Source organism: Oncorhynchus keta, chromosome 14, assembly GCF_023373465.1.
Source record: "Oncorhynchus keta strain PuntledgeMale-10-30-2019 chromosome 14, Oket_V2, whole genome shotgun sequence".
In the NCBI taxonomy this organism is placed as follows: Eukaryota; Metazoa; Chordata; class Actinopteri; order Salmoniformes; family Salmonidae; genus Oncorhynchus; species Oncorhynchus keta.
This window is the reverse complement of record NC_068434.1, coordinates 21,560,453-21,580,292: the sequence shown is the minus strand read 5'-3', so window position 1 is coordinate 21,580,292 and position 19,840 is coordinate 21,560,453. Positions and strand designations below refer to the sequence as shown.

The 19,840-nt window shown below is 36.3% G+C and overlaps 1 protein-coding gene across 3 annotated transcripts in view; it reads left to right on the top strand.

The window, feature by feature from the left end:
- LOC118392974 (major facilitator superfamily domain-containing protein 3-like) overlaps nucleotides 1-19,477 on the top strand; it is a 52,406-nt gene extending 32,929 nt beyond the window's left edge. For 2 of the 3 annotated variants that reach the window (XM_035785054.2, XM_035785055.2), the window contains 2 exons: nucleotides 9,907-10,016; nucleotides 17,358-19,477. In XM_035785054.2, the coding sequence (XP_035640947.1) occupies nucleotides 9,907-10,016; nucleotides 17,358-17,549 (302 nt within the window). In that variant the 3' untranslated portion in view covers nucleotides 17,550-19,477. The remainder of the gene's footprint in view (nucleotides 1-9,906; nucleotides 10,017-17,357) is intronic. The other variant, XR_008063863.1, reaches the window with a different exon arrangement.
- The last annotated feature ends 363 nt before the right edge of the window (nucleotides 19,478-19,840 follow it).

Below are 19,840 nucleotides of genomic sequence, written 5' to 3'. Positions count from 1 at the left end.
ATAAATAAATACATATATGTGTCACCCATCCACATTTAGGCCTATACATATAACATTTTGTCACGTGTAACCCATCCACATTCAGGCCTATACATAAATAAATAAATATATGTGTAACCCATCCACATTCAGGCCTATACATAAATAAATAAATATATGTGTAACCTATCCACATTCAGGCCTATACATAAATAAATAAATATATGTGTAACCTATCCACATTCAGGCCTATACATAAATAAATAAATAAATATATGTGTAACCTATCCACATTTAGGCCTATACATAAATAAATAAATATATGTGTAACCCATCCACATTTAGGCCTATACATAAATAAATAAATAAATAAATATATGTGTAACCCATCCACATTCAGGCCTATACATAAATAAATAAATAAATAAATATATGTGTAACCCATCCACATTTAGGCCTATACATAAATAAATAAATAAATATATGTGTAACCCATCCACATTTAGGCCTATACATAAATAAATAAATAAATAAATATATGTGTAACCCATCCACATTTAGGCCTATAGATAAATAAATAAATAAATAAATATATGTGTAACCCATCCACATTTAGGCCTATACATAAATAAATAAATATATGTGTAACCCATCCACATTCAGGCCTATACATAAAGAAATAAATAAATAAATATATGTGTAACCCATCCACATTCAGTCCTATACATAAATAAATAAATAAATATATGTGTAACCCATCCACATTCAGGCCTATACATAAATAAATAAATATATGTGTAACCCATCCACATTCAGGCCTATACATAAAGAAATAAATAAATAAATATATGCGTAACCCATCCACATTCAGGCCTATACATAAATAAATAAATAAATATACGTGTAACCTATCCACATTCAGGCCTATACATAAATAAATAAATATATGTGTAACCTATCCACATTTAGGCCTATACATAAATAAATAAATATATGTGTAACCCATCCACATTTAGGCCTATACATAAATAAATAAATAAATAAATATATGTGTAACCCATCCACATTCAGGCCTATACATAAATAAATAAATAAATATATGTGTAACCCATCCACATTTAGGCCTATACATAAATAAATAAATAAATATATGTGTAACCCATCCACATTTAGGCCTATACATAAATAAATAAATAAATATATGTGTAACCCATCCACATTTAGGCCTATACATAAATAAATAAATAAATAAATATATGTGTAACCCATCCACATTTAGGCCTATACATAAATAAATAAATATATGTGTAACCCATCCACATTCAGGCCTATACATAAAGAAATAAATAAATAAATATATGTGTAACCCATCCACATTCAGTCCTATACATAAATAAATAAATAAATATATGTGTAACCCATCCACATTCAGGCCTATACATAAATAAATAAATATATGTGTAACCCATCCACATTCAGGCCTATACATAAAGAAATAAATAAATAAATATATGCGTAACCCATCCACATTCAGGCCTATACATAAATAAATAAATATACGTGTAACCCATCCACATTTAGGCCTATACAAAAAACATTTTGTCACGTGTAACCCATCCACATTCAGGCCTATACATGAATAAATAAATAAATATACGTGTAACCCATCCACATTTAGGCCTATACAAAAAACATTTTGTCACGTGTAACCCATCCACATTTAGGCCTATACATAAATAAATAAATATATGTGTAACCCATCCACATTTAGGTCTATACATAAATAAATAAATATATGTGTAACCCATCCACATTTAGGCCAATACATATAACATTTTGTCACGTGTAACCCATCCACATTCAGGCCTATACATAAATAAATAAATATATGTGTAACCTATCCACATTCAGGCCTATACATAAATAAATAAATAAATAAATAAATATATGTGTAACCCATCCACATTCAGGCCTATACATAAATAAATAAATATATATATGTGTAACCCATCCACATTCAGGCCTATACATAAATAAATAAATATATATATGTGTAACCCATCCACATTTAGGCCTATACATAAATAAATAAATACATATATGTGTAACCTATCCACATTCAGGCCTATACATAAATAAATAAATAAATAAATAAATAAATAAATATATGTGTAACCTATCCACATTCAGGCCTATACATAAATAAATAAATAAATAAATATATGTGTAACCTATCCACATTTAGGCCTATACATAAATAAATATATGTGTAACCCATCCACATTTAGGCCTATACATAAATAAATAAATAAATAAATATATGTGTAACCCATCCACATTTAGGCCTATACATAAATAAATAAATATATGTGTAACCCATCCACATTTAGGCCTATAAATAAATAAATAAATATGTGTAACCCATCCACATTCAGGCCTATACATAAGTAAATAAATATATGTGTAACCCATCCACATTTAGGCCTATACATAAATAAATAAATATACGTGTAACCCATCCACATTCAGGCCTATACATAAATAAATAAATATATGTGTAACCCATCCACATTCAGGCCTACACATAAATAAATAAATATATGTGTAACCCATCCACATTTAGGCCTATACATAAATAAATATATGTGTAACCCATCCACATTCAGGCCTATACATAAATAAATAAATATATGTGTAACCCATCCACATTTAGGCCTATACATAAATAAATAAATATACGTGTAACCCATCCACATTCAGGCCTATACATAAATAAATAAATATATGTGTAACCCATCCACATTCAGGCCTATACATAAATAAATAAATATATGTGTAACCCATCCACATTCAGGCCTATACATAAATAAATAAATAAATATACGTGTAACCCATCCACATTTAGGCCTATACAAAAAACATTTTGTCAAGTGTAACCCATCCACATTTAGGCCTATACATAAATAAATAAATATATGTGTAACCCATCCACATTCAGGCCTATACATAAATAAATAAATAAATATACGTGTAACCCATCCACATTTAGGCCTATACAAAAACATTTTGTCACGTGTAACCCATCCACATTTAGGCCTATATAAAAAAAACATTTGGTCACGTGTAACCCATCCACATTTAGGCCTATACATAAATAAATAAATATATGTGTAACCCATCCACATTTAGGTCTATACATAAATAAATAAATATATGTGTAACCCATCCACATTCAGGCCTATACATAAATAAATAAATATATGTGTAACCTATCCACATTCAGGCCTATACATAAATAAATAAATATATGTGTAACCTATCCACATTTAGGCCTATACATAAATAAATAAATATATGTGTAACCTATCCACATTCAGGCCTATACATAAATAAATAAATATATGTGTAACCTATCCACATTCAGGCCTATACATAAATAAATAAATATATGTGTAACCTATCCACATTTAGGCCTATACATAAATAAATAAATATATGTGTAACCCATCCACATTCAGGCCTATACATAAATAAATAAATATATGTGTAACCCATCCACATTTAGGCCTATACATAAATAAATAAATATACGTGTAACCCATCCACATTCAGGCCTATACATAAATAAATAAATATATGTGTAACCCATCCACATTCAGGCCTATACATAAATAAATAAATATATGTGTAACCCATCCACATTCAGGCCTATACATAAATAAATAAATAAATATACGTGTAACCCATCCACATTTAGGCCTATACAAAAAACATTTTGTCAAGTGTAACCCATCCACATTTAGGCCTATACATAAATAAATAAATATATGTGTAACCCATCCACATTCAGGCCTATACATAAATAAATAAATAAATATACGTGTAACCCATCCACATTTAGGCCTATACAAAAAACATTTTGTCACGTGTAACCCATCCACATTTAGGCCTATATAAAAAAAACATTTGGTCACGTGTAACCCATCCACATTTAGGCCTATACATAAATAAATAAATATATGTGTAACCCATCCACATTTAGGTCTATACATAAATAAATAAATATATGTGTAACCCATCCACATTCAGGCCTATACATAAATAAATAAATATATGTGTAACCTATCCACATTCAGGCCTATACATAAATAAATAAATATATGTGTAACCTATCCACATTTAGGCCTATACATAAATAAATAAATATATGTGTAACCTATCCACATTCAGGCCTATACATAAATAAATAAATAAATAAATAAATATATGTGTAACCCATCCACATTCAGGCCTATACATAAATAAATAAATATATATATGTGTAACCCATCCACATTCAGGCCTATACATAAATAAATAAATATATATATGTGTAACCCATCCACATTTAGGCCTATACATAAATAAATAAATACATATATGTGTAACCTATCCACATTCAGGCCTATACATAAATAAATAAATAAATAAATAAATAAATAAATATATGTGTAACCTATCCACATTCAGGCCTATACATAAATAAATAAATATATGTGTAACCTATCCACATTTAGGCCTATACATAAATAAATAAATATATGTGTAACCCATCCACATTTAGGCCTATACATAAATAAATAAATAAATATATGTGTAACCCATCCACATTTAGGCCTATACATAAATAAATAAATATATGTGTAACCCATCCACATTTAGGCCTATACATAAATAAATAAATATATGTGTAACCCATCCACATTTAGGCCTATACATAAATAAATAAATATATGTGTAACCCATCCACATTTAGGCCTATACATAAATAAATAAATATATGTGTAACCCATCCACATTTAGGCCTATACATAAATAAATATATGTGTAACCCATCCACATTCAGGCCTATACAAAAAAAAAACATTTTATCACGTGTAACCCATCCACATTCAGGCCTATACATAAATAAATAAATAAATATGTGTAACCCATCCACATTCAGGCCTATACATAAGTAAATAAATATATGTGTAACCCATCCACATTTAGGCCTATACATAAATAAATAAATATATGTGTAACCCATCCACATTCAGGCCTATACATCAATAAATAAATATATGTGTAACCCATCCACATTCAGGCCTACACATAAATAAATAAATATATGTGTAACCCATCCACATTTAGGCCTATACATAAATAAATATATGTGTAACCCATCCACATTCAGGCCTATACATAAATAAATAAATATATGTGTAACCCATCCACATTTAGGCCTATACATAAATAAATAAATATACGTGTAACCCATCCACATTCAGGCCTATACATAAATAAATAAATATATGTGTAACCCATCCACATTCAGGCCTATACATAAATAAATAAATATATGTGTAACCCATCCACATTCAGGCCTATACATAAATAAATAAATAAATATACGTGTAACCCATCCACATTTAGGCCTATACAAAAAACATTTTGTCAAGTGTAACCCATCCACATTTAGGCCTATACATAAATAAATAAATATATGTGTAACCCATCCACATTCAGGCCTATACATAAATAAATAAATAAATATACGTGTAACCCATCCACATTTAGGCCTATACAAAAAACATTTTGTCACGTGTAACCCATCCACATTTAGGCCTATATAAAAAAAAACATTTTGTCACGTGTAACCCATCCACATTTAGGCCTATACATAAATAAATAAATATATGTGTAACCCATCCACATTTAGGTCTATACATAAATAAATAAATATATGTGTAACCCATCCACATTCAGGCCTATACATAAATAAATAAATATATGTGTAACCTATCCACATTCAGGCCTATACATAAATAAATAAATATATGTGTAACCTATCCACATTCAGGCCTATACATAAATAAATAAATATATGTGTAACCTATCCACATTTAGGCCTATACATAAATAAATAAATATATGTGTAACCCATCCACATTTAGGCCTATACATAAATAAATAAATAAATAAATATATGTGTAACCCATCCACATTCAGGCCTATACATAAATAAATAAATATATGTGTAACCCATCCACATTTAGGCCTATACATAAATAAATAAATAAATATATGTGTAACCCATCCACATTCAGGCCTATACATAAATAAATAAATAAATAAATAAATATATGTGTAACCCATCCACATTTAGGCCTATACATAAATAAATAAATAAATATATGTGTAACCCATCCACATTTAGGCCTATATATAAATAAATAAATAAATATATGTGTAACCCATTCACATTTAGGCCTATACATAAATAAATAAATAAATAAATATATGTGTAACCCATCCACATTTAGGCCTATACATAAATAAATAAATATATGTGTAACCCATCCACATTCAGGCCTATACATAAAGAAAGAAATAAATAAATATATGTGTAACCCATCCACATTCAGTCCTATACATAAATAAATAAATAAATAAATATATGTGTAACCCATCCACATTCAGGCCTATACATAAATAAATAAATATATGTGTAACCCATCCACATTCAGGCCTATACATAAAGAAATAAATAAATAAATATATGCGTAACCCATCCACATTCAGGCCTATACATAAATAAATAAATAAATATATGTGTAACCCATCCACATTCAGGCCTATACATAAATAAATAAATAAATAAATAAATAAATATATATGTGTAACCCATCCACATTCAGGCCTATACATAAATAAATAAATAAATAAATATATGTGTAACCCATCCACATTCAGGCCTATACATAAATAAATAAATATATATATATATGTGTAACCATCCATATTCAGGCCTATACATAAATAAATAAATAAATATATGTGTAACCCATCCACATTTAGGCCTATACAAAAATAAATAAATATATGTGTAAACCATCCACATTTAGGCTTATACATACATTTAGGCCTTCTTGATTGAACCTTTATTGAACCAGGTTTGTCTCGTTTAGATAGAAATACATTTTTCAATAGAGACCTGGTACATAAGGCCTATACATACAACACACACACATACAGTGCTTTCAGAAAGTATTCATATCCCTTCACATTAAGTTAGTCTTGGGGGGCGGTAGGTAGCCTAGTGGTTAGAGTGTTGGTCCAGTAACTGAAAGGTTACTAGATCGAATCCTTGAGCTGACAAGGTAAAAATCATCTACCCCTGAACAAGGCAGTTAACCCACCGTTCCTAGGTCGTCATTGTAAATAAGAATTTGTTCTCAACTGACTTGTCTAGTTAAATAAAGGTCAAATAAAAAATAAATAAGTTGTTACAGCTGGAATTCAAAAATGGATTCAAAAATAATAATCCTCACCCATCTACACACAATACCCAATAATGAATGTTTTTAGACATTTTTTCAAATGAAATACAGAAATATATTATTTACATAAGTATTCACACCCCTGAGTCAATACATGTTAGAATCACCTTTGGCAGTGATTACAGCTGTGTTTTTCTGGGTAAGACTCTAAAAGCTTTGCATACCTGGATTGTACAATTTTAAATTCTTCAAACTCTGTCAAGTTGGTTATTGATCATATCTAGACATAGATGTTTAAGCCGTCAAAATTAAAGTCAAAACTTTAACTAGGCCACTCAGCAACATTCAATGTCACCATGGTACGCAATTCCAGTGTATATTTGGCCTTGTGTTTTAGGTTATTGTCCTGCTGAAAGGTGAATTTGTCTCCCAGAGTCTGTTAGAAAGCAGACATTTTCCTCTAGGATTTTGGCTGTGCTTAGCTCTATTACGTTTATTTTTATCCTAAAAAAAAATCTATATTCCTTGCCGATGACAATCATACCCATAACATGATGCAGCCACCACCATGTTTGAAAAGATGAAGAGTGGTACTCAGTGATGTGTTGGATTTGTTCCAAACATAGCGCTTTGTATTCAGGACTTAAAGTTCATTACTTTAACAACAAAAAAATGCAAATGTACTTTATTGCCTTATTGCAAACAGGATGCATGTTTTGAAATATTTGTATTCCTTCTGTCATTTAGGTTAGTATTGTGGAGTAACTACAATGTTGTTGATCCATCCTCAGTGTTCTCCTATCACAGCCATTCATCTCTGTAACTGTTTTAAAGGAATTGTGAAAAACAGAGTTTAAATGTATTTGGCTAAGGTGTATGTTTTCTTCCGAGTTCAACTGTATACCCCTTGATTTTGGTGAATGTGAATGAGATAAGTACAAATGTCTAACATCATCAGTACATTGGGGCGGCAGGTAGCCTAGTGGTTAGTGCGTTCCACTAGTAACCGAAAGGTTGCAAGATCAAATCCCCGAGCTGACAAGGTAAAAATCTGTCACAGACATTAAACTCTGTAACTGTTTTAAAGTCACCACTGGCCACATGGTGAAATCCCTGAGCAGTTTCCTTCATCTCCAGGAACTGAGTTTAGAAGGACGCCTGTATCTTTGTAGTGACTGGGTGTATTGATACACCATCCAAAGTGTAATTAATAACTTCACCATGCTCAAAGCAATATCAAATGTCTGCTTTTTATCTACTAATAGCTGCCCTTCTTTGTGAGGAATTGGAAAACCTCCCTGGTCTATGTGTTTGAAATTCACTGCTCGACTGAGGGACTACAGATAATTGTATGTGTGGGGTACAGAGATGAGGTAGTCATAAAAAAAAGATGTTAAGCACTATTATTGCACACAGAGGGAATCCATGCAACTTATTGTGACTTGTTAAGCACATTTTTACTCCTGAACTTATTTAGGCTTGCCATAACAAAGGTTGAACACGTTGACTCAAGACATTTCAGCTGTTCATTTTTTATTCATTTGTAAACATTTCAAAAAACACAATTCCACTTTGATATTATTGAGTATTGTGTGTAAACCAGTGACACAACATCTCAATTTAAGCTATTTTAAACTTGGGCTGTAACACAACAAAATATGGAAAAGGTCAAGGGGTGTGAATACTTTCTGAAGGCACTGTATGTGGTGGAAGAAGAGGTGCGTGAAGAGGTCCGTTTACAGCGCTTTGAGCATCTCTCACATCCCATTTTAATCTCATGACTAAATTGAAGTAAAGCTGAAAGCAGAACAGAAGCTTTCTCAGTGACCTGTTTGAACCTATGTTGAGCTGTTCACTCTGGGAACCTCTGGAAGTGGAGGCCTCCCTCTTTAGAGCAGGAACAATGATGTCAAAGATTAAAAAATGTTTTGCTGTAAAATTCTCAATATTACATGAGTGCCCCATTTTCTCACTCTGATAAGCTGAGTTAGTGTCTCGCTCTCTGAATCCTGTGAAATGGAGAAGTCTTAAAACTCGACATCTCCGGTGAATAATTCAGCGTCAGTGGGAGCTGTGAGACACTCTGTGTCGCCTGTGTTCTGCTGTCTTCAGAGAGGGAACAACTTGTTTGGGGGAACGCGAGGAGACAGCACCCCCCTCACTTCCACCTTTGTTGTCTCGGTTCAGCGACAGATCAGGCTCCACTGAAATACGCTGTGCCACTGAGCTCTCCTTCTCACACCATCCAGTAGGGACTTTGAGTGAAAAGAAAGAGGCAAATTTAGATAACACCACTTTAAGACAGGAACGCAGCAGGTAGACTAGGGGTTAGAGCGTTGGGCCAGTAACCGAAATGTCACTAGTTCGAATACCTGAGTCGACAAGGTGAAATATCTGTCGATGCGCCCTTGAGCAAGGCACTTAACCCCTAATTGTTCCAGGGTCGCTGTTGATAATGGCTGACCCTGGCCTTGACCCCACTCTCCAAGGGTCTCAGGGAGAGTGGGATGTGCAAAAAACACATTCCCAATTCACACGTGTGAAATAGAACAAATGTAAGCACCCATAATGTTTCGCAATATTATGTTGAGACAGTGTCAAGGCTGTTACTGTGTTTGCCCCTCAGGTATGGCCGTGTTGAGTTTGAGCATTCAGCACTTCCTGGGAGGCCTCATCACAACGCTCACTTTCACAACCATGATGCACTGCACACAGAGAGCGGAGGAGAGTGTACAGGTAAGAGTCACCCTCTACACACCTGTCAACCTAGAACATTGTTTCCCATGGCAAAGGCAGGTCCTTTATGTGAGAAACACGTATTAAAGACAGACATCTGAATTTATTTCAGTGATATTAAATAATCACATACAGTTTAAGTCGGAAGTTTACATACACTTAGGTTGGAATGATTAAAACTAGTTTTTTTACCACTCCACAAATGTCTTGTTAACAATTACTATAGTTTTGGCAAGTCGGTTAGGACATCTACTTTGTGCTTGACACAAGTAATTTTTCCAACAATAGTACGCAAGTATAAACACCATGGGACCACGCAGCCGTCATACCTGTCATCTGTCTCCTAGAGATGAACGTACTTTGGTGCGAAAAGTTCAAATCAATCCCAGCAGCAAAGGGTTAGCAAAGGACCTTGTGAAGATGCTGGAGGAAACAGGTACAAAAGTATCTATATCCACAGTAAAATTAGTCCTATATCGACATAACCTCAGCAAGGAAGAAGCCACTGCTCCAAAACTGCCATTAAAAAAGCCAGACTACGGTTTGCAACTGCATATGGGGACAAAGATCATACTTTCTGGAGAAATGTCCTCTGGTCTGATGAAACAAAAATGAAACTGTTTGGCCATAATGACCATCGTTATGTTTGGAGGAAAAAGGGGGAGGCTTGCAAGCCGAAGAACACTATCCCAACCGTGAAGCACGGGGGTGGCAGCATCATGTTGTGGGGGTGCTTTGCTGCAGGAGGGACTGGTCCACTTCACAAAATAGATGGCATCATGAGGTAGGAAAATTATGTGGATATATTGAAGCAACATCTCAAGACATCAGTCAGGAAGTTAAAGCTTGGTCGCAAATGGGTCTTCCAAACAGACAATGACCCCAAGCATACTTCCAAAGTTGTGGCAAAATGGCTTAAGGACAACAAAGTCAAGGTATTGGAGTGGCCATCACAAAGCCCTGACCTCAATCCTATAGAAAATATGTGGACAGAACTGAAAAAGCCTGTGAGAGCAAGGAGGCCTAAAAAACATGACTCAGTTTCACCAGCTCAGGAGGAATGGGACAAAATTCACCCAACTTATTGTGGGAAGCATGTGGAAGGCTACCTGAAACATTTGACCCAAATTAAAGAATTTAAAAGCAATGCTACCAAATACAAATTGAGTGAATGTAAACTTCTGACCCACTGGGAATGTGATGAAATAAATAAAAGCTTAAATAAATAATTATCTCTACTATTATTCTGACATTTCACATTCTTAAAATAAATTGGTGATCCTAACTGACCTAAGATAGTGACTTTTTACTAGGATTAAATGTCAGGAATTGTGAAAAACAGAGTTTAAATGTATTTGGCTAAGGTGTATGTTTTCTTCCGACTTCAACTGTATACCCCTTGATTTTGTTGAATGTGACTGAGATAAGTACAAATGTCTAACATCATCAGTACATTGGGGCGGCAGGTAGCCTAGTGGTTAGTGCGTTGCACTAGTAACCGAAAGGTTGCAAGATCAAATCCCCAAGCTGACAAGATCTGTCGTTCTGCCCCTGAACAAGGCAGTTAACCAACTGTTCCTAGGCCGTCAATGAAAATAAGAATTTGTTCTTAACTGACGTGCCTAGTTAAATAAAGATAAAATTGTTTTGAGATGTGTCAGAAATCAAGTGCTATTTGTCATGGGGATGCATTTGCTCAGTTGTTAACATTTTTTGCCTGTGGCCCAATCTTTGAGGCTATGCACACATTTACGGTGTGAGGCTCTCATCCTTTTACCTCCACTTGGAGGAGATGATTTTTATATAAGAAGACAGAATTCTCTGAAACCCAGTGGCCTCTGAAATGGTCTGTTATGTTAGCGAGCAAAACGGAAACTCCTGGAGATAGATTATATCCTACGATGTCAACAGCCAGGACAGGTAGCCCTCCTCACAGCAACAACACCCACCCCTGAGCTGGGACTAACAAGGCCATTTTCTTCCCCTAGCTAACTCTCTCTCCCCTTTTACATATCTATATGTCCCTCTCTCTACCCCTCTCCTTTTACATATCTATATTTCCCTCTCTCTACCCCTCTCCTTTTACATATCTATATGTCCCTCTCTCTACCCCTCTCCTTTTACATATCTATATTTCCCTCTCTCTACCCCTCTCCTTTTACATATCTATATTTCCCTCTCTCTACCCCTCTCCTTTTACATATCTATATGTCCCTCTCTCTACCCCTCTCCTTTTACATATCTATATGTCCCTTTCTCTACCCCTCTCCTTTTACATATCTATATTTCCCTCTCTCTACCCCTCTTCTTTTACATATCTATCTTTCCCTCTCTCTACCCCTCTCCTTTTACATATCTATATGTCCCTCTCTCTACCCCTCTCCTTTTACATATCTATATGTCCCTCTCTCTACCCCTCTCCTTTTACATATCTATATTTCCCTCTCTCTACCCCTCTTCTTTTACATATCTATATTTCCCTCTCTCTACCCCTCTTCTTTTACATATCTATATTTCCCTCTCTCTACCCCTCTTCTTTTACATATCTATATGTCCCCCTCTCTACCCCTCTCCTTTTACATATCTATATGTCCCTCTCTCTACCCCTCTCCTTTTACATATCTATATGTCCCTCTCTCTACCCCTCTTCTTTTACATATCTATATGTCCCTCTCTCTACCCCTCTCCTTTTACATTTCTATATGTCCCTCTCTCTACCCCTCTCCTTTTACATATCTATATTTCCCTCTCTCTACCCCTCTCCTTTTACATATCTATATGTCCCTCTCTCTACCCCTCTCCTTTTACATATCTATATGTCCCTCTCTCTACCCCTCTCCTTTTACATATCTATATTTCCCTCTCTCTACCCCTCTTCTTTTACATATCTATATTTCCCTCTCTCTACCCCTCTTCTTTTACATATCTATATTTCCCTCTCTCTACCCCTCTCCTTTTACATATCTATATGTCCCTCTCTCTACCCCTCTCCTTTTACATATCTATATGTCCCTCTCTCTACCCCTCTCCTTTTACATATCTATATTTCCCTCTCTCTACCCCTCTTCTTTTACATATCTATATTTCCCTCTCTCTACCCCTCTCCTTTTACATATCTATATTTCCCTCTCTCTACCCCTCTCCTTTTACATATCTATATGTCCCTCTCTCTACCCCTCTCCTTTTACATATCTATATGTCCCTCTCTCTACCCCTCTCCTTTTACATATCTATATTTCCCTCTCTCTACCCCTCTCCTTTTACATATCTATATTTCCCTCTCTCTACCCCTCTTCTTTTACATATCTATATGTCCCTCTCTCTACCCCTCTCCTTTTACATATCTATATGTCCCTCTCTCTACCCCTCTCCTTTTACATATCTATATGTCCCTCTCTCTACCCCTCTCCTTTTACATATCTATATGTCCCTCTCTCTACCCCTCTCCTTTTACATATCTATATGTCCCTCTCTCTACCCCTCTCCTTTTACATATCTATATTTCCCTCTCTCTACCCCTCTTCTTTTACATATCTATATTTCCCTCTCTCTACCCCTCTCCTTTTACATATCTATATTTCCCTCTCTCTACCCCTCTCCTTTTACATATCTATATGTCCCTCTCTCTACCCCTCTCCTTTTACATATCTATATGTCCCTCTCTCTACCCCTCTCCTTTTACATATCTATATTTCCCTCTCTCTACCCCTCTCCTTTTACATATCTATATTTCCCTCTCTCTACCCCTCTTCTTTTACATATCTATATGTCCCTCTCTCTACCCCTCTCCTTTTACATATCTATATGTCCCTCTCTCTACCCCTCTCCTTTTACATATCTATATGTCCCTCTCTCTACCCCTCTCCTTTTACATATCTATATGTCCCTCTCTCTACCCCTCTCGTTTTACATATCTATATTTCCCTCTCTCTACCCCTCTCCTTTTACATATCTATGTGTCCCTCTCTCTACCCCTCTCCTTTTACATATCTATATTTCCCTCTCTCTACCCCTCTCCTTTTACATATCTATATTTCCCTCTCTCTACCCCTCTCCTTTTACATATCTATATTTCCCTCTCTCTACCCCTCTCCTTTTACATATCTATATTTCCCTCTCTCTACCCCTCTCCTTTTACATATCTATATTTCCCTCTCTCTACCCCTCTCCTTTTACATATCTATATTTCCCTCTCTCTCTACCCCTCTTCTTTTACATATCTATATTTCCCTCTCTCTACCCCTCTCCTTTTACATATCTATATGTCCCTCTCTCTACCCCTCTCCTTTTACATATCTATATGTCCCTCTCTCTACCCCTCTTCTTTTACATATCTATATTTCCCTCTCTCTACCCCTCTCCTTTTACATATCTATATTTCCCTCTCTCTACCCCTCTCCTTTTACATATCTATATTTCCCTCTCTCTACCCCTCTCCTTTTACATATCTATATGTCCCTCTCTCTACCCCTCTCCTTTTACATATCTATATGTCCCTCTCTCTACCCCTCTCCTTTTACATATCTATATTTCCCTCTCTCTACCCCTCTTCTTTTACATATCTATATTTCCCTCTCTCTACCCCTCTTCTTTTACATATCTATATTTCCCTCTCTCTACCCCTCTCCTTTTACATATCTATATGTCCCTCTCTCTACCCCTCTCCTTTTACATATCTATATGTCCCTCTCTCTACCCCTCTCCTTTTACATATCTATATTTCCCTCTCTCTACCCCTCTTCTTTTACATATCTATATTTCCCTCTCTCTACCCCTCTCCTTTTACATATCTATATTTCCCTCTCTCTACCCCTCTCCTTTTACATATCTATATGTCCCTCTCTCTACCCCTCTCCTTTTACATATCTATATGTCCCTCTCTCTACCCCTCTCCTTTTACATATCTATATTTCCCTCTCTCTACCCCTCTCCTTTTACATATCTATATTTCCCTCTCTCTACCCCTCTTCTTTTACATATCTATATTTCCCTCTCTCTACCCCTCTCCTTTTACATATCTATATGTCCCTCTCTCTACCCCTCTCCTTTTACATATCTATATGTCCCTCTCTCTACCCCTCTCCTTTTACATATCTATATGTCCCTCTCTCTACCCCTCTCCTTTTACATATCTATATGTCCTCTCTCTACCCCTCTCCTTTTACATATCTATATTTCCCTCTCTCTACCCCTCTTCTTTTACATATCTATATTTCCCTCTCTCTACCCCTCTCCTTTTACATATCTATATTTCCCTCTCTCTACCCCTCTCCTTTTACATATCTATATGTCCCTCTCTCTACCCCTCTCCTTTTACATATCTATATGTCCCTCTCTCTACCCCTCTCCTTTTACATATCTATATTTCCCTCTCTCTACCCCTCTCCTTTTACATATCTATATTTCCCTCTCTCTACCCCTCTTCTTTTACATATCTATATGTCCCTCTCTCTACCCCTCTCCTTTTACATATCTATATGTCCCTCTCTCTACCCCTCTCCTTTTACATATCTATATGTCCCTCTCTCTACCCCTCTCCTTTTACATATCTATATGTCCCTCTCTCTACCCCTCTCGTTTTACATATCTATATTTCCCTCTCTCTACCCCTCTCCTTTTACATATCTATGTGTCCCTCTCTCTACCCCTCTCCTTTTACATATCTATATTTCCCTCTCTCTACCCCTCTCCTTTTACATATCTATATTTCCCTCTCTCTACCCCTCTCCTTTTACATATCTATATTTCCCTCTCTCTACCCCTCTCCTTTTACATATCTATATTTCCCTCTCTCTACCCCTCTCCTTTTACATATCTATATTTCCCTCTCTCTACCCCTCTCCTTTTACATATCTATATTTCCCTCTCTCTACCCCTCTTCTTTTACATATCTATATTTCCCTCTCTCTACCCCTCTCCTTTTACATATCTATATGTCCCTCTCTCTACCCCTCTCCTTTTACATATCTATATGTCCCTCTCTCTACCCCTCTTCTTTTACATATCTATATTTCCCTCTCTCTACCCCTCTCCTTTTACATATCTATATTTCCCTCTCTCTACCCCTCTCCTTTTACATATCTATATTTCCCTCTCTCTACCCCTCTCCTTTTACATATCTATATTTCCCTCTCTCTACCCCTCTCCTTTTACATATCTATATTTCCCTCTCTCTACCCCTCTCCTTTTACATATCTATATTTCCCTCTCTCTACCCCTCTCCTTTTACATATCTATATGTCCCTCTCTCTACCCCTCTCCTTTTACATATCTATATTTCCCTCTCTCTACCCCTCTCTTTTTGACATAAATTATTTTGTCCTGTTTAAACTGGGCCATCGCTGCCTGGAGGTGTTCTGTTCGCAGCCTCTCAAACGTCACTCAATCAATTCTGAAGGGGACGAGTTACCACAGTTCTAACAAAGAGTCGTTGACTAGGAAAACTACAGCAAGGAGGATACAGGGCTGTATCTGGGTAATTAAGGAAGAAAAACCTAATGAAACAAAGCTAATAACCTCTGGGGTTAATTTGAAATGTTCTCATGACAGTGACACATATTTTTAAGGTCATATCCAGTGACAGAAAGCTGATACCGTGAGTGCTTGTCGATGACCCAGGAGAGAGAAACGGAATCTCTTTAGCAAGTTAGCCCAAATAAAAGCACTTCACTAAACCCGGGTCTACAGGCACTTCAACTGTGTGAACCTGGCTCAAATCAGCACTTTTCTCAATACTGAGACCCAGCAAAGATGCCTGGGTAATGTCTACTTTACAGTTTGCTCGTTTCGTCACCGGTGACATTTGTCCGAGTCAGGTAACTGGCTAAATTACAATTAGCCACACAGGAGCTATGTTACATGGCGTCAAAGGCACAACTAAGGAAGACCTTGTCGCCTTTTCACAGCCCCAAAGTTCTAATGATCTAAGTCATCTGCTCACCATGATCACTCCTCCCCTTATTAAGATCCATCTCACTTTGATCATGTGGAGTTAGGGATAGCCAGAACTGTACTGATAACTATGCATGCCACAGCGGATGTCTTAGTGGTTTCTGCTGCAATAAATCCATTCAGTTAAGAGGTTAGCAGTTTACATTGTTTCATTTGTAGAGTCTTTATGTCATACACCTGAGTGTATGGAACAGGGTTGCCATTGTGTGAACATGTAGGTGTCAGTGGAGGGTGGAGACCCATGGTGATGCGTTGGCTATGTTGCCCTGTTGTGTTTCTGTGGGCCTGAGAGTTGGAGTCTGGGATGTTAGGTCATCTGTGTCGGTGTGGTCTCTAGTTTTTCTCTCTCTGAGCTCGTCCCTACCTAACCCTCTCCTCTTCTCTCTACAGGCCACCCACTACAGTTTCCTGTCCACTCTGGAGGTACTGGGGAAGCTGATGTTCGGTGCCCTGGCAGGGGGCCTGGTGGACTGGGTGGGTTTCCCCACTGCCTTCCTCCTTTTCCTGGTCCTCTCTGCCGGAACAGCCCTCCACATCTGGAAGGCCACAGACACAGGGGCCCTCAGGGAAGAGCCCAAGTGATCAGCTTTTTGTTCTAGCCCTTACTAAACACATCAGATCAAGCTACTCAAGGGGTCGATAATCAGTTGACTCGTTGAACAAGCTGTGTGAGTGTAGGGTTGGAACAAAAACCTCCACACCCTATAGGTGCCCAGGACTAGGGATGGTGATCACTGAGATTGAGGAGGAGGAGGAAGTAGTGTGTTGCATGAGTGCGAAGCAAATTCTGTCGTACGTCGGCGTCCTAGAAAAACTCTGTATCTCACTTTTTTTAAACATAAATTGAAAGTTTCACAGAACATTCCACTCCATGTTCTGTGAAAGATTAATGAATCTAGTACTAATATAAGTCATTCAAAAAGCCATGTGAATTCCCATTAATATATGGCAACAACAACATTGTTTCAGATTCCTGAAAAGTAAACATTTTTATACAAGATTTTTCCAGGACACTGATTAGTAGCTATATTGAGTTGGGGGATTGGATCAGTAGCATAAGGGATAGGGGGGACAATAAATGGGAAAGCTGTTAAGGGGTTGTTGGAGGACATACAGTACCATCTGAGCCATTTTCATATTTGCCAAGGCTGCAGTAAAATGTAGTCCAGCAGTTATACTTAGTCATTGATTAGCCTGCGATGAAGGTTATATATGTCATATCAGTTTCCTTTTTGAACTTGTTCTGTGGTGATGTTTATGAATGAATCCCTACTACCTCTTATCAACACTGTAAGATATGCAGAATAGTCTAGTGAGCAGTAGAATACAACATTTGCTAGCTAGTGTGCAATTTTGATTAGCAGTAGCTAGCTTGAACCATTACTCTGCTAGCCTAGGTTAGTTGTTAGCGCAATTAGAGAACCAGGTCAGACTTTATTTATATAGTCCGGATTTTCCATCTGTAGATGCTCTAAAGATGGTCATACTATCAACAAACTATCTGTTGATAAGCAACTGCTTGTTATGGTTACTGTTAGTTTTAGAGTTAAGGTTAGGGTACGGTCTAAGCTTAGGGTTATGATTAAGTTTAGGGTTAAGGTTAGGGTACGGTCTAAGCTTAGGGTTATGATTAAGTTTAGGGTTAAGGTTAGGGTACGGTCTAAGCTTAGGGTTATGATTAAGTTTAGGGTTAAGGTTAGGGTACGGTCTAAGCTTAGGGTTATGATTAAGTTTAGGGTTAAGGTTAGGGTACGGTCTAAGCTTAGGGTTATGATTAAGTTTAGGGTTATGGTTAGGGTAAGGTCTAAGCTTAGGGTTATGATTAAGTTTAGGGTTACAGCTAGGGTTAGTAGATAGTTAGTTGAAATGTTACTGATGGTCTATGTCTACAGATGGACTATCCAAATAAAGTATTACCGAGAACAGTACTGTAGCCTTACATTTTGTATGGTGGTTAGTTTTACAAGATTGGCAAAAAAAACATGAAAAATGATATTTATATGTAATTTTACATAGATGCTGGTTGTTTTACTACCTGCTGATATTGCTTGTTTGAGTTGTTAAATAATGTGTAAAGTTCTTAAGAATAACACACACCTTATCTAATCACAGCAGTTGAAGCAATTTAGATTGTGGTACAGTTCATTTGACTGGTCAAAAGGACTGAAATATTCAACTAATGCCTCACACTGATTGAATACCATCTGTCTTTTGTTTACCGTATTACACATTGTGATGGCTGAATTACAATATAACAGATAGTCACAGGGATGACAATCACAGGGGACAAGTCAAAGGGATGACAGTTCAGAAGTAGCATAGTGACACTAGGCCTAGGCAGTTTCAGATAGAACCAGAGCAGCCATGTTATGAACTGTCATGATCAGCAAGGTCACTTTGACCAATACAGCCATGTCCACGCTAATGTAAAGCACCTGTTGCAAAGCACACCCCTGCCTCTGACACATGCTGAGAGATTGTCACAAAATAAAGCTGCTACCCAAATGTCATATCCTGTAATAATCCTCTACCTGAACATACCTGTTTTTAATACTGTCACTTTGGCATCAGTCTAAAAAAGAATCATAGTAAGCACCTGTACATTTGAAAGATAGAAGCATAATTATGTCTTCCTCACACACGTCTATCCTCCTGATAACCACAGCTCTTTGTGTGTGTGTGTGTGTGTGTGTGTGTGTGTGTGTGTGTGTGTGTGTGTGTGTGTGTGTGTGTGTGTGTGTGTGTGTGTGTGTGTGTGTGTGTGTGTGTGTGTGTGTGTGTGTGTGTGTGTGTGTGTGTGTGTGTGTGAGAGAGTCCATCTCCTATACCTCTCCCCTTGCTCCATGCAATACACCCACCACATTCTAGCTACA